General features: G+C 56.5%; 1 protein-coding gene across 18 annotated transcripts in view; it reads left to right on the top strand.

The window, feature by feature from the left end:
* The window catches only part of SMARCA4 (SWI/SNF related, matrix associated, actin dependent regulator of chromatin, subfamily a, member 4), a 102,301-nt gene that overhangs the window by 63,423 nt on the left and 23,839 nt on the right, over positions 1-15,039 (top strand). For 12 of the 18 annotated variants that reach the window (XM_031659898.1, XM_017952201.3, XM_031659900.1 and 9 more), the window contains exons 20-29: positions 1,184-1,297; positions 2,000-2,107; positions 3,079-3,165; positions 3,968-4,014; positions 5,453-5,619; positions 7,964-8,127; positions 10,521-10,748; positions 10,999-11,097; positions 11,356-11,433; positions 12,146-12,364. In XM_031659898.1, coding sequence (XP_031515758.1) covers positions 1,184-1,297; positions 2,000-2,107; positions 3,079-3,165; positions 3,968-4,014; positions 5,453-5,619; positions 7,964-8,127; positions 10,521-10,748; positions 10,999-11,097; positions 11,356-11,433; positions 12,146-12,364 — 1,311 coding nt within the window. The remainder of the gene's footprint in view (positions 1-1,183; positions 1,298-1,999; positions 2,108-3,078; positions 3,166-3,967; positions 4,015-5,452; positions 5,620-7,963; positions 8,128-10,520; positions 10,749-10,998; positions 11,098-11,355; positions 11,434-12,145; positions 12,365-15,039) is intronic. The other 6 variants (XM_031659904.1, XM_009193496.4, XM_009193494.3 and 3 more) reach the window with 1 other exon arrangement.

The raw sequence follows: 15,039 nt of genomic DNA, 5'->3' as shown, positions 1-15,039 counted from the left end.
GTGTGTCTCAGTGTCTGGGTAACAACATCAGCCAGGCTGTGGCATGGCGGCATCATCATGGATGAGTAGCCCCACACCAGCACTGGTCCCTGAGCCTAGAGCCCCCCTTGCTGTTGGAGGTTGAAACTGTGGAACGGGCTGTGTTTCCTTCTGAGGGGTTTAAGTAGCCAGATGCTGAAGTGTGGGCAGAACTACAGAGGTTACCTCGAAGTGCCCTGCCCACCCCCTTCTTCCCACCTTAGACAGGTCCAGGGCAGCTGGGGCCTTCCTGGCCTCGTCCGTGAGTTCCCTGCCCTCTCGGCTGCTGGTCAAGGCTGTGACTCTTCAGACAGGTCCAGGGCAGCTGGGGCCTTCCTGGCCTCGTCCGTGAGTTCCCTGCCCTCTCGGCTGCTGGTCAAGGCTGTGACTCTTCTGACAGAGAAACTGAGGCATTCCCCAAAGCCTTATGATAAAGGGGTCCCCAATTTTTAGATTCCCAGGCCCCCCACACCAAGAGCCAGGATCTGATGCCGTAGTTTCGGCACTTTCTGAGCCGAGCAAAAGCTCTGCCAAAGGATTGCTTGGGAAGCAATAGAAGAAAAGTTCTGGCTTCATCTCATTTTCCTTTAACTTTTTAATTAAATCATTTTAAAAGTTAGTTCTTAGTAGAGGAGTAGGCGCTGTGGGAGGTCAGGGTTTCTTTCACCTGGTTCCACCCAGGCTGAATGAGAGCCCTCCCTGAGAATCACTTTGTGTAAGCCCCACATGGTCAGGCTGGCCCCTGCAGCGCTGCTGGCGTGAGCTTGGTGTGTGGTGGGTCTGTGGGCACTCCAGTCTGTGTTACTCGTGGAGAGCAGCATGCCCGCTGCCGGGGTCTTTCTGGTGAGGCACAGGGAGCAGGGTGAGACGCTTCCCAACTGCATGGGGTGGGCAGATGGTCCACACAGAGGTTTGTGCTCTGGGTACTGCGGCTCCATGTCCCAGGAATTACACGGAGGGAACCAGATCCTTACAGTTTCCTAAAGAAGAGGGTGCCCTGCTGGGCCCCCAGAAAGCATAAAGCGGTCTGAAAAGCCACATGTCAAGGTCAGGGACACCCCAGGGGACCCCATCCCCCCTGTCTCCACATCCGCACCTTCTAGTGAGACCTCCGTTGCCCTCCTTTGGAGGTAATGCTTGCTTCTCGTGTCTTGGGGGGTTCCAGGTGGACCTGAATGAGGAGGAAACCATTCTCATCATCCGGCGTCTCCACAAAGTGCTGCGGCCCTTCTTGCTCCGACGACTCAAGAAGGAAGTCGAGGCCCAGTTGCCCGAAAAGGTGACGGAGTTTTGACGGGAGCCACTGGTGAAGCAGCCTCATGTCGGGGCTTTCCCCAGGGCTGGGCGTGCTCAGGGTCTCTCCCCACAGTCCCGGGCCTGCCCTGGTCAATCCAGCTTGGGGGCGGCAATGACGCCACTGGGTCTGTCACGCTCTATGCTGCTGTTCTGCCGTAGGGATTAAAAAGCACTCATAGACTCACATAGCTCACGATAGGTTAGAGCACAAAATCCCACTTCCTGTCGGGGGCCAGGTGCCTGTGCAGGCTCTCCTGGCCACATCAGGAGGGGCCGTGGGCTTGGGGTCGCCCCCTGGCCCCCAGTCATGACTCTGGGTTTTCAAGGCCTGCAGCAGCCACACCCGCGGACCCAGTTCCCACAGCAAGACCCGCAAACTCGGGGTCCCCAGCCACAATTGCCCCTCTTGCTGTTTGTTTCCTGGCTGGCTGTGGAGAGGCCCCCAGGAGATGGCTGAGGGGCCCTTTCTGGCCCAGTATCCCCCGGGTATCTCTGTGTGCTACTTCCTCTCTTTGCGCAGGTCTCCTCTCTTCTCTCCAGCATTGCGGGGCTCCTCACCCACACCCCAGTATGCCCTGGTCAGAGCTCATATGACAGGGCCGGGGAGGTCAGAGCTGGGTTTGGGTGGTGGGAGTCGGGCCTCAAGCCACCTTGGGCCCTCGTGAGCTTCGTGTGCCCCCCGCAGGTGGAGTATGTCATCAAGTGCGACATGTCTGCGCTGCAGCGAGTGCTCTACCGCCACATGCAGGCCAAGGGCGTGCTGCTGACTGACGGCTCCGAGAAGGACAAGAAGGTGGGCCCCGGAGTCCCCCAGCTGCATTCCTCACCGGGTGTCAAAGGCGGGCAGTGTGGCAGGCAGGGCAGAGCACGCTCTGACCATCGGCTCATGATCTGGTCCTGATCCCCAGGGCGTCTGGCCAGCCCTGGTTATGATGGCTGGTGGCTTGTGTCAGGACACACTGACTCAGTTGCCAGTGGCTTCCCCTTTGCTTATGAAACACTGACTCCTTCTGCAATTGGCAGCCTGGGCCCAGCACTAACCCTAGCAGGGTTAGAGTGTTCTAGAATGCCCCCCTTCTCTCTCTTATTAAGTGAAAGGGAGGGAGCGGGCTGTCTCCTTCAGGGGCTGCTCTTGAGAATCCCAGGCCCCAGGACCCACCTGCCTGGCTCTGCTCAGCAGGAGTGAAATTGTCCTCCCAGAGAATACACCAGACCCCTTGATTCTGCCCCCAAGGCCTTGACCTCGGCCTGGCTTCCCCCATACGTTGTGTCTGTGCCCCTCCTCCCCTGAGCTGAACAGCAGTGTGTTCCCTAGTCCATTCCCAGCCCAGAGCACGCACCCCCCGCCCCTGCCCCCACCTCCTTCCTCATCCTGGAGCCCAGGGAGCCTGCTGAGTCATGGCTCACCCAGCTGAGACCCTCTAGGGAATCCCACAGTAACAGTGCCCAGAACAAAGGTGGCATCATAAAGCGTCGGGGACTCTGCCTCGGCCCTTTGCCAGTCTTGTTTCTGTCCCATCGTGCTGGCCCTGTCCCCGCCATCTGCCCTCTGCTGTACCAGGCAGTCGTGTGTTTCCCAGGGCTTGTTGGGGGCCTCCAGGCCTCCAGCCTGCCATCTTCTCCCAATTGCTGTGCCTAAAGCCACTCCTCCCCACTAGAGCATCCCCACGGCCCTTCTCCCAGGAGCCACCCATCCACCAAGCCCACCCCACCCCGCCCCAGGAGGGCAAGACCCCATTTGGGACCCTCTCATCTGCCTCCCAGGGCAAAGGCGGCACCAAGACCCTGATGAACACCATCATGCAGCTGCGGAAGATCTGCAACCACCCCTACATGTTCCAGCACATCGAGGTGAGCCCGCCGCGGCCGGGACGGCTCAGGGCCTGCCGTCCACTGAGCTCTTAGGCAGAGCTGGCTTGCTTCTCCTCGACAACTCTTTAAAAATAGATTCGAATATTTTCATTAGGTAATGCTGGTACATCTGTTCCTTGTTTGATCTTCACTTCGCCAGTGCTTACGGAAAGAATCCCAGCAGTTAGGGCGCAACATGCAATAGGAATACAGGGCCCTGAAAGCTTACCCTCAGAGAACAGGAGCGTTTGGAGACGTCTCTGGGGGACGTGTCCCCCTGCCAAGGGGGCCCTGCTGCATCTCTTTGGCACGCTGACTTTTCTCACGTTGCGGGGCGTCAAGAGTCATCACCCTCTTCAGTGAAGTGTGGGGGAGTCAGAACCCTTTTGGGTCATGGTGCCTTTGAGAATCTGGGTTCTTCTTAGAAGCATGCGTATGTTCGTGTTTCTTGGTGTAAAGTGTTGGGGTCGTTGGAGACCCCCTGATGCCCACCAGGAGAGCCCCTGGGGCTGTCTCAGCACCCTGAGCATGGCTGTGGCCCCATGACGTCCTCGTGCACTCGGTGTGAAGAGTGCTGTATGGGATGTCCTTTCCTTCGTTGGAGGAGTGTGAGGGAAAAGATGTCAGTGGACTAAGAAGGATGGTTTTGGCATCTGTGTCTGGTCTCAGAGCTGCCGTGGGCCCGTGCCGAGCACACAGTGCAGGGGCTTTGTCCTCTGAGCACCAGAGGTGTGTGCGGACCGCAGGGGTGCCTGGTGGCCCGCACCTGCCTGTCACTGACGCCTCTCTCTTTGCCTTGCAGGAGTCCTTTTCCGAGCACTTGGGGTTCACCGGCGGCATTGTCCAAGGGTGAGAAGCTTCCCAACTGGATGGGGTGGGCAGGTGGTCCATGCAGAGGTTTTCTGTCATTTTGTTGCCTTTATTGCTGCTGTTATGTTTGTTCAATTTCAAAGGCAGAAAATTAGAAAATACAGAAAAATCCAAAACAAAGAATACAAATTTTTTTTTTTTTTTTTTTGAGATGGAGTTTTGCTCTTGTTGCCCAGGCTAGAGTGCAGTGACACAATCTTGGCTCACTGCAGCCTCTGCCTCCTGGGTTCAAACAATTCTTCTGCCTCAGCCTCCCGAGTAGCTGGGATTACCGGCGCCTGTCACTGCCCAGCTAATTTTTTGTATTTTTAGTAGAAACGGAGTTTTACCATGTGGACCAGGCTAATCTTGAACTCCTGACCTCAAGTGATCCACCCACCTTGGCCTCCCAAAGTGCCGGGATTATGGGCGTGAGCCACTGCACCCGGCCCCGTAATACATATCTTTAGTGCTCGGAGAGCTGACCACTATTAACCCCAAGAGACAGGATTCCTGAGGCAGGATTCCTGGCTTACAGATCCCACTCTGCTGCCTCCAAGCTCTGTGACTCTAGACAGCTTTCTTAACCTCTCTGAGCCTAAACTCTGTTCACTAGTATAGAGGCACTCTCTATACTATGTGGGTGTTTTGTATAGCACCCTTTGTAAGGTGCAGCTCCGACTCTTTTATGCCCCTAATGGATGTGGATGTTGTGTCTAGATTTTCACCATTGCAAAGAACCTTGCTAAAAGCATTCTTCCAGCTAAAGCCTCCATTCAGTTCCCCTGGGGTATTAAGCCATTTGCAAGACGAGAGGCGCCTAATGAAAACATCACAAATTCTTTTTGATGTATTTTTTTATACTGAGTTATGGAACAGGGTCCTATACACCTGGCTTCAAGGCCTAGAGGCCTGGCTTGGTCGTGTGGTCAGCCATATCACATTGTACGCCTGCCAGCCTCAGTGTCCACATCTACCACACTCGGGGTGTTGGCTAAAGGGAACGTGAGAAGCCGAGGTGGCCCTTCCTCCTGGGTCTGGCAGACCATGGGTGTCTCCAATGTGGCATTTGCTCTTGGGGCTTCTTTATCAGGCAAGGAGACAAGGTCCAGCTTCCCGGAGCACCCCTGTTCCACCCCCATGTTGTCCCGGCCACGTGACCCACAGCACCTCCTTTCCTCATCATGAGTGTCTGGGTTAGACGAGAAATACATGTGCCACCCTGGTAATGTGCCTTCCAGCGAGGGTGGCCGGGCTTATTTCAGTTGGGGGAAACGGCTTTGCCGAAGCTTTGGGTGATGTCTGCTTAGGAAGCATGTCTGTGCCCTTGAACCCGACGCCCGGCCTGGAGGCGGGCGATGCACTTCCTGCCTTACCTGCCCGCAGGCTTCCGGGTTTAACATCCTGCGCCTTCTCTCCTGTCTCCTCCACACTCCAGGCTGGACCTGTACCGAGCCTCGGGTAAATTCGAGCTTCTTGATAGAATTCTTCCCAAACTCCGAGCAACCAACCACAAAGTGCTGCTGTTCTGCCAAATGACCTCCCTCATGACCATCATGGAAGATTACTTTGCATATCGTGGCTTTAAATACCTCAGGCTTGATGGTGAGTTCATATGAGCCAGTGAGGGGTTTGTTACAGAGTTTTGTCGTTGGAGCTGCCACAGAAGCTTCTCACTGGCATTCCCTCCCATGAGGCAGGGTAAGGCCTAGGCGCTCTGGGTCCAGTGGCCAGAGTGGGCCTAGGCACAGGCTGAGCGTCTTGGGCACTCAGCACTGGGATGGGCCCTGGATTGGATGCCGGGTGTCCTGACTCCTGGGCTGACAGTCTTTCCACGGCACTGCTGGGTACACTGGGGAAGGGGTGCCCTGTGCACCTTTAGCTGGAAGTGCCAGAATTCCATCCCATGTGGACGCAGGGAAGAAAGCACCGATAGGCTTACATAGCTCTAACCCCTGGAGGTTAAACATGCTTCAGGTACAGCTGGATCCAGGCATGCAGGCGACGTTGGAGAGACTTTTCTCCAGCTCTTGACTCTGCCTTCTTCCATCTTGGCTTCCCTTCTACCTGCTCAGTGTCCCCAACAAAAGCAGGTCCCAGGCTGGCTCTCATTTGGCTGCTGTGAGCCACATGCCCATTGCTGGGCCATTTGTAGCAGCCCAGTGGCTGCCACCTTGCCACAGGTCAGGCCTGGAGCTGGAATCAGACTCTGTGACGAGCACAGAGGGAGGGAAGCAAGCACTTCCAGGCAGGAGCAGCAGCTGCCGGAGAGAGGCCTTCAGCCCAACCGCCTGCCCTGTGGTCCCTGATGGGAGAGGTCGCCGTGTGTGTTTTTGTGCCCACCTGCCCCAGCACACGGAAGCTCAGGGAGGAGAGGCTGTGAGACGCCGACAGGGCACGTGAGACATGTTGTCTGTCAGTCCCAGTGGGTCAGGGAGGCCCTGGAGTGAGTTCTCCGTGACATTTACTAGAACGGGGCTTACGAGAAACACGAGCGTGAGCTGCTGGGACAGACACAGCTCAGCCAGTTCATTGTTCCCCACCTGCGCCGACCTGCCCAGGTGCCATCCGGAATGTGCTCTCTGCATCCCTCCAGCCACAGGTCCTCCCCGGGGTTCTGTCCAGGATCACTCTACAGACACGAGTCTTGCAGGGGTCTCCCCAGCTTGCCTTAATCCTTAGGGGCTTCCCACTGCTTTGAGACTGAAAACCAAAACCCTTCAGGGTCCGCGTGGCCGGGCCACCCCCCACCCTTTGCTCTCCTTTGGTCTGTCCAGCGGCTTCTCCCGTCCTTGAGAGGGCCAAGGCTTCCTGAGGACCGTCCCATCTGTGTCGCATCCCTGACTCCCCCAGGAGAGAGCCCAGTTCCCACCCATCCCAGTGCCTTTGTGGCTACTCCATAAGGACTCAAGGACTTTGGTCAGTTCAACTACAGATGTGTCCTCTGCATGTGATGTGGTCACAGCCACAGGGATAGAGAATCTGTTGAGAGTGGAGGAAGGGTAGGAGCTCAGTGAAGTCTCCTGAGACTGCAACTCCCGTGAGTGGGCTGGCATCTGGGAGCCCCGTAGCCCCTCACCTCAGCCCCTCCTCCGAGCTGGGGTACCAGGGGCACATCTGGAGCCTGCGAGAGGGCGGGACAGCAGGTGGATGGCCAGGCTACTACGGGCTTCCACACTGTGCCTGGGCACATGTAGGCTGGTGGCAGGAAATGGCTGGTTTTTATTTCATCACCAAAATGACTTCAGTGTTCCAAGGGCACCTCTGTCCGAACTCCCAGCAGCCCAAGGAGTGTAGACGTTGCCTTAATGCCCACAACGCTGAGGGCATCCTTGGTTGTCACCCAGGAGACCTGCACTGGCTCCTGGACTTGGGTTTTCTGGGGCATGGGGACACCGATCCTGCCAGAAAGGATACGAGCCCCGTTTATAAGGTCCCCATGCTCTTACCTGTAGAAGATTATCTTTGTGAACCACAAAACCTTTTGAGACAGGGCTGAGGGCAGGTGCACCCACAGTCACTGTCCACCCATCCCCAGGTCCCTTGTGTTGCGAGCGGCAGTGTTGCCAGCATTGGCCACTGTGTCTCCCGCTCCCCATGGAGTGGCACGTGGCAGAGTAGGGGAGAGAGTCCAGGGCTGTGGTGGTGGTGGCTGTGCTGACGCTGTGGCCTACTGTGAGCTGGGTGCTGGGCTCTGCGCTCCAGGCCCACCTCCTCTAGTTCTCCCAGCGGGGCCTGTTTTCATCTCTGGGATGTGTGGAGAGGATTTTTTGGTGAAACACTGGAAATCCGGTTACTCGCCAGTGGCCCACGGGCCTGTGTGGAGAGTGCAGAGCCGGGGATCTGGGGGTGCTGGCAGGCGCTGATCCTGCGCCTGCTCTCAGAAGCAGGGTTCCCACTCTACCCCTGAGGTCACCTCTCTGACCCTGTTCTCCTCTGTGCCTGTCAGGAACCACGAAGGCAGAGGACCGGGGCATGCTGCTGAAAACCTTCAACGAGCCCGGCTCCGAGTACTTCATCTTCCTGCTTAGCACCCGGGCCGGGGGGCTCGGCCTGAACCTCCAGTCGGCGGACACTGTGATCATTTTCGACAGCGACTGGAATCCTCACCAGGTAAAAGCGGGCTGGGCCCCAGGTCGAGGAGAAGGAAGGGGTGCCTGCAAAACCTCAAGGAGACACGGGCCCTGGCTTGAGGGTCCTCCAGTCTCCTCCACATTGTGGTAGACCCCAGGAGCTGGGAGGATCTGCGCCTGTATCTCCATAGGTCATCAGGGAGAAAAGAGGAGGGGTCCTCCTATTTCCCAAAATACAAACAGCCTTTCCCTCTGATTGGGAAAGCAGTGTATAAGCCATCCGTCGGTTTGGTTTTTCTTAAATCCTGGAATGACACCAATGAGGAGGAGGTGGAAAGTACCCTGATCAATCTGTGCCATTACCGTGGGGCGGCCCCTGCAGCGTGCCCTGTGAGTGGGCACACTGGCACTTGTTCAGGCAAAATTGGGGGTGAACTCCATGCCAGTTCATTTACTTCCTTCTCTTGTTCCATAACCGTGTACCCCTCATGGGCCTCAGCGTCGGTGGATACCAGGTCATGCTGTTACATAGCTACGAGAGATTGAAAATGCGTACAGCTTTTCTCTGTTTCGTTATAAGACTAATAGGTTCTTGTTGTTTTTAATATGCAAACACCAGTGACATGGTCAGGAGTCCCTTTTCCCTTCCTCTCCAACCCTGCTCTGTTCTGAGCCTCTGCCAGCCCGTCTGCCTTCGCACATGTGTGTGCTGAGATTAACACAGATGCGGCATGGTCTAGCACGTGCCTCTTCCACCAAGCAGTGGGTGTCAACTACCGAGTGCACATCGGAAGCCACCCGGCCGTCTAATTGGCCACCAGGCGTCCCGGCAGATGGCCGCCCCAGGACATCTGCTCTCAAACTCTGGTGGTTGGCAGGCGTCCGGCTTTTCTGTTGATCAGCCTGTTCACCAGCCCTGCAGGGTCCGTCTTTCTGTCGGAGTGTTGTGCGCACCCTAGGTCTGCTCGGCCCTCAGACATGGCGTCGCTCCGCCCAGGCACTGTCCTCTTCATGTTCTGGCTGCTTCTGCCAAAGTGGTTTTACTCCCGCCGCTGGGGTGTGGACGTGCCCTGCCCTTCCCTGCAGCGTGAGGGCACCAGCGTTCTCAGTGTGTAAATTGTCACCCGTCTGATGGGTGAATGCCCTGGTGGTCACTGATGGCCCTCTTACGATCAGGCTGGGGTGTAGCTTCTGCCCAGACCCTGGTGACCAGCCAGTTTCCTGATAGGTGGTTGGGTTGTGCCTCCCCGTTGGCAGGCCGGCAGCAGACAAAGGCTGCACCTCAGGGCCTGGGGCGCGTTGGGAAGGGCTGGCCCTGCCAGGAAGTGTGCTGACAGGGCAGGAGGGCTGAGCGGCAGACACAAGGCACTCCTGGTCCCCACCAGTTGTGGCCTCTGCCACCCCATGGGTGCCAGTCTTCGGTTTTGGAAGCATCACTGGTACTCAGCCTGGTCCCGCAGCTCCTGGGCCCACAGACAGGATTTCGTGGGAGCCTCCTTGTTCTGTGCTGGGGTGATGATAAAACTGACAACCCAGGCCAGACATGGTGACTCACGCCAGTAATCCCAACATTTTGGGAGGCCGAGGTGGGCAGATCAGCTGAGGTCAGGAGTTCGAGACCAGCCTGGCTAACATGGTGAAACCCTGTGTCTACTAAAAATACAAAAATTAGGCAGGCATGGTGGTGTATGTCTGTAGCCCCAGCTACTCAGGAAGCTGAGGCAGAAAAATTGCTTGAACTTCGGGAGGCAGAGGTTGCAGTGAGCTGAGATCGCGCCACTGTACTCCAGCCTGGGCGACAGAGCGAGACTTTGTCTCAAAAAAGAAAAAAAAAAGCCCAGGCACAGCACCCGCGTTGTCGGGAGCTGACTGCACCAGTCACTGGGCCATGTTCCTGGTTCTTATTCACTCATTCAAGCCACGCAGTAGCCACGGGATGGGCCCCGTGTCAGCTGAGGGAGTTTTGAGGCTCACAGAGGTGAGACCTGGTTCCAGTTCTGTGTGCATTTTGAGAGTGGCAGGGCCCACAGCCAAACCAAGCGCTGCCACAACGCCACCAGGCTTTGGCCACATCCTGTAAATGGTGCTCAACTGTGCAAGTCCATGCTGTGGGGAGCCATGCCACTGCCACAGGAGCTGCTTGGGGATATAACCCCCTGGGGGTTGGTGCTTTCTTCCCGAGTATCTGTTGGGTCCCAGTAAGGTAGAAGGTGGCACTTCTGGAGGAACGTGATGAGAGCCCCTTTCCCCCCAGGGACACATGGGGCCCAGGCTCCACCAGCTCTGTCTTCCTGCAGTGGCAGATCAGGCTGGGCAGAATTGCCAGTCTGAGAGTGGTACTCACAACACACCTGTCCAGCTAGTATCGGAGGCCGCCTTCCCTTTTATGACCTCCTGGGCTCCTTTGGGATTGACTGGCACCTCTTCCCCCAGGACCTGCAAGCACAGGACCGAGCCCACCGCATTGGGCAGCAGAACGAGGTGCGCGTGCTCCGCCTCTGCACAGTCAACAGCGTGGAGGAGAAGATCCTAGCCGCGGCCAAGTACAAGCTCAACGTGGACCAGAAGGTGATCCAGGCTGGCATGTTCGACCAGAAGTCCTCCAGCCACGAGCGGCGTGCCTTCTTGCAGGCCATCCTGGAGCATGAGGAGCAGGATGAGGTGAGCCCAGCGCCGGCCCCGACCCCTCCCCAGCGTGAATGGTGGACGCATGAGCGGCTTTCATTTTTGTTTTTTTACCTTTTTTGCACTCTTATTTTTTTTTGCATCCCTTTGGAGTAAAGGGAGTGTGGGCTGAACGGAAAGAGGATGAGTACTTGCTTTTTCTTTGAAGTGGTTTTTTTTCCTAAACTGCTGGTGAAAGACGCCGGATTGACAGCCCTGGAGACTGAAGTCCTCTATTTATCCACAGAGCAGACACTGCAGCACGGGCAGCGGCAGTGCCAGCTTCGCCCACACTGCCCCTCCGCCAGCGGGCGTCAACCCCGACTTGGAGGAGCCACCTCTAAAGGTGAGAGGGGTAGTTCAGTCTCCATGCCCATTCAATCCTCGGCTTCTCGGCTGAGACGGCCAGCAAGGGCCCTGGTCCCACGGAGCGTGCGTGTGCGTGTGCGTGTGTGTGCCTTTCGCTGCCGTGTGGGTCCCCATCCACCGCAGCCGTGCCGGGACCACCAGCTCATTCCCACGGACGCCGCCGCTCACCTCTGAGCTTGGCAGCCGCCCACCCCGGCCCCTCCGCAGCGGTGCTGACAGTTTGCAATCTTGGTAGGAGGAAGACGAGGTGCCTGACGACGAGACCGTCAACCAGATGATCGCCCGGCACGAGGAGGAGTTTGATCTGTTTATGGTAAGCACCGCGGGCTGGACAGGATGGTTCAGGCATCCCACCGTGCCGCCACCAGGAGCAAAGCAGAGGTCCTAGTGCCCATGGTGGGGTCCCCAATAGGTCAGGGAACTGGGGACAGCTCACAGTGCAGCCCACTCATGCCTCCAGCCTGACCCGTCTTCCACCCCCAGTCTCCTGAGCATGGCGTCGGAGGGCAAGATGCACACCCAGCCATTCTGTGTGTGACCCTAGACCTGCCCCACCGGCTCTGTTTTCTAACGGGCTCTTCAGGGCTTCATGCACTCCCTTTCAGAGGGAGTTCGCCGTATCCAAGGCCAAGGGACTGACCAGACCTTCAGTCGCAGAGCCCCCTCGCCCCTGGGTGGGAAACAGGAAGTAAGGCACCCAAGCAGGGGCCTCTTGGCCCGCAGGCCATATGCCTCCACCGGCGCTGTTCCGTGCAGCTGCCGCCCTTCTGCTGGGGTCTGCAGCCCTCTTGTGCAACCTTCCATCTTTTCAAGTTTCCTCTACCTCCCGAGGCAGAGCCCCTAGTCAGGGTCGGACGTAGCCAGGCCGGGTCAGCCACCGAACAATGAAGAGCTGCTGTTTAACTCTTGTAGCAGCATGGGTCCCCATGGGCAGAGAAAGGCCCTTCTGAGCCCGGCGTTCTGGCTCTAGTGTGCCCCTGGTGCCCACATGCTGATGCCTCTCCCTTTGCCTCCCTACCCACCAGCGCATGGACCTGGACCGCAGGCGCGAGGAGGCCCGCAACCCCAAGCGGAAGCCGCGCCTTATGGAGGAGGATGAGCTCCCTTCGTGGATCATCAAGGATGATGCGGAGGTGGAGCGCCTGACCTGTGAGGAGGAGGAGGAGAAGATGTTTGGCCGCGGCTCCCGCCACCGCAAGGAGGTGGACTACAGCGACTCACTGACAGAGAAGCAGTGGCTCAAGGTACATGCCGGAGAGGCCCAGCAGGCCCCGCAGGCCAGTGCCAAGCAGGGCTGGGGAGACAGAGGGCCCACCGCCAGGACTCAGGCCTGGGTCCAAAACGCTCCCTTTGGGCCACTCCTGGCCAGGCTCCGCAGACAGCCGAGAGCCTTCTGATTTGGGCCAGGGATGGTTAGGTCCTTCTGGCTCCTCCTCAGAATGCAAGGAGGACCCATAGTTCCTGAGCAGCTCAAAACCTGCTGCTGGGTATGGTTGGTTTTTCAAGTACAAGGGTTTACCTCCTCCCGAGGTTAAAAATCATGTCGCTGATCTCAGTGGAGTGCTGGCTTTCCCAGTACCTGCCAAGAGGGAGGCACAAGGGTGAATCATGGACTATTGAGGCACCCTGCAAAGCGGTGCACTGCCGGCTCCAGGAAGCCTCACTTTGGGCAAGTCCCCCCCATGTGCTGGGGAGACTCAATCACAGGAAGGGAGGAGCGGGCAAGCCCCTAAGGGCCTCTGAACCTGGCAGGCGCTGCACAGGGCTGGCAGCTGCTTGTGGAGCTGACATGAGGGCCATTTCTCAGCAGATGGCACCTGGCCCTGCAACAGCAGCTACAGATGTCTGAGTCAGTCATGCGGTGCTCCTGGGGCCTCCCCCGACCCACCCTTCCCAGCCTAAGGCACACTGTGACAGGTGCCTGGCACTGACGTCCTCACTGGGGTTACGGTGACAAATCAAACCCCTTCCCATCTCAGGGGCTCTGAGTTACGGAGATGATGATTCAGACTCCATCCATGAAGTTGTGTCATAAAAATGTCCTGAAGTAACAATTCCGAGAAGGCAGGTGGCAGCTTTTGGCTATGCTGTACAAAGTGCCATACCCAGGAATGAGCCATGTGGCCCAGCGCATGTAGCCAAGCAGCCCCAGGCTCCTCCTGGGACCTCAGCAGCCCAGACTCATGAGCTTGCCTGCCAAGCTGTGCACCAGAGGGCGCTGTTGAAACACACCAGGAGCCCAGGTGACAGGCCATCCTGTTCCCCAGCCAGCCTCCTGAGCAGAGCGCTCCAGGACCCAGAAGAGAAACCCTGAAAAGACGGAGTGTGAGCCCTGCCTCAGACCTGTGTGACAGCAGAGCTGTTTGACTGCTGTATGAGTGTCACCGGCCCTGCATTTTTTTCTTTTTCAATAGAGACAAAGTCTTGCTATGTTGCCCAGGCTGGCCTCCAGTTCTTGGGGGGCTCAAGTGATCCTCACACCTCGGCCTCCTGAGTAGCTGGGATGACAGGTACACACCACCACGCCTGGCTAGTTTTAAATTTTTTGTAAAGTCAGGGTCTCACTGTGTCACCCAGGCTGGTCTCAAACTCCTGGGCTCGAGCAATCCACCCGCCTCGGCCTCCAGAGTAGCTGGGATTACAGGCATAAGCCACCGCGACCGCCTCAGCCTTGCATATTTGAGGCAGTGAGTGCCTTTTAAATTTAAGATCAGTTCATATGCGGATGTTCTATGTACACATTTTTCTAGGTGTAATTTACATACCATACAATTCACCCTTTTAGGGTATATGACACAGTCGTCTTCAGTGTATCCAAGAGTTGTGCATCTATCACCACAGTCCATTTTAGGACATTCTCGTCACTCCCAAAGAAGCCTTGCCCCGATTTGCCATTTCCTGTTAATTCATTGATTCTCCCCAGCCCCAGGCAACCACTGATGTACTTTCTGTCCGTATAGTTTTGCCTGTTTTGGGCGTTTCCTGTCAGTGGAGTCCTACAGTGTAGGATGCTTTGGTGTCAGGCTTTTTTTCATGCAACTTAACGTATTTACGCGTGATGCAGCAGGTGGTCGTGCTTCATTCTTTGATGGTGAAATGATCCTACCTCGTACAGATTCGTCACATTCTCTATTAAACCTTTTGAGGGACCCCTAGCCTGGTTTCCTTGGTGACTGTGCCAGTTCACAGCCCCACCAGCTGTGTACGAGGGTTCCTCTCTCAGCATCCTCAGCAACCCTTGCTGTTCCCTCGCCCGCTGATTCTAGCCATCCCAGCAGGTATGAAGTGCCATCTGAGTTTGATTTGGATTTGCATTTCCCTGATGACTAATGGTGTGGAGTATGTTTTTTTTTTTTTTTTTTTGAGACGGAGTCTCACTCTGTCGCCCAGGCTGGAGTGCAGTGGCCGGATCTCAGCTCACTGCAAGCTCCGCCCCCCGGGTTTACGCCATTCTCCTGCCTCAGCCTCCCGAGTAGCTGGGACTACAGGCGCCCGCCACCTCGCCCGGCTAGTTTTTTGTGTTTTTTTTAATAGAGACGGGGTTTCACCATGTTAGCGAGGATGGTCTCGATCTCCTGACCTCGTGATCCGCCCGTCTCAGCCTCCCAAAGTGCTGGGATTATAGGCTTGAACCACCGCGCCCGGCCCTGTGTGGAGTATGTTTTCATGTGCTAATTGGGCCTTTGTGTATCCTCTGTAAAGACAGGTCTATTCACATCATCCTTTACCCAAATTTAAAATATATTTATCTTAATATTGAATTGTAAGTTATTTACAGGTGCCTTATCAGATATCATTTGTAAATATTTTGTTCGTTTTGCACAGTTTTTCACTTCCTCGATATCCATTGAAGCACAGAAGTGTTTCATTGTACTTGCAGTTGATTTTTCTTTTTCACCTGTGCCTTGGTGTTGTATCT

Source organism: Papio anubis, chromosome 20, assembly GCF_008728515.1.
Source record: "Papio anubis isolate 15944 chromosome 20, Panubis1.0, whole genome shotgun sequence".
NCBI lineage: Eukaryota > Metazoa > Chordata > Mammalia > Primates > Cercopithecidae > Papio > Papio anubis.
The sequence above is the reverse complement of the archived record's forward strand: the minus strand, read 5'-3'. Positions and strand labels throughout refer to the sequence as shown.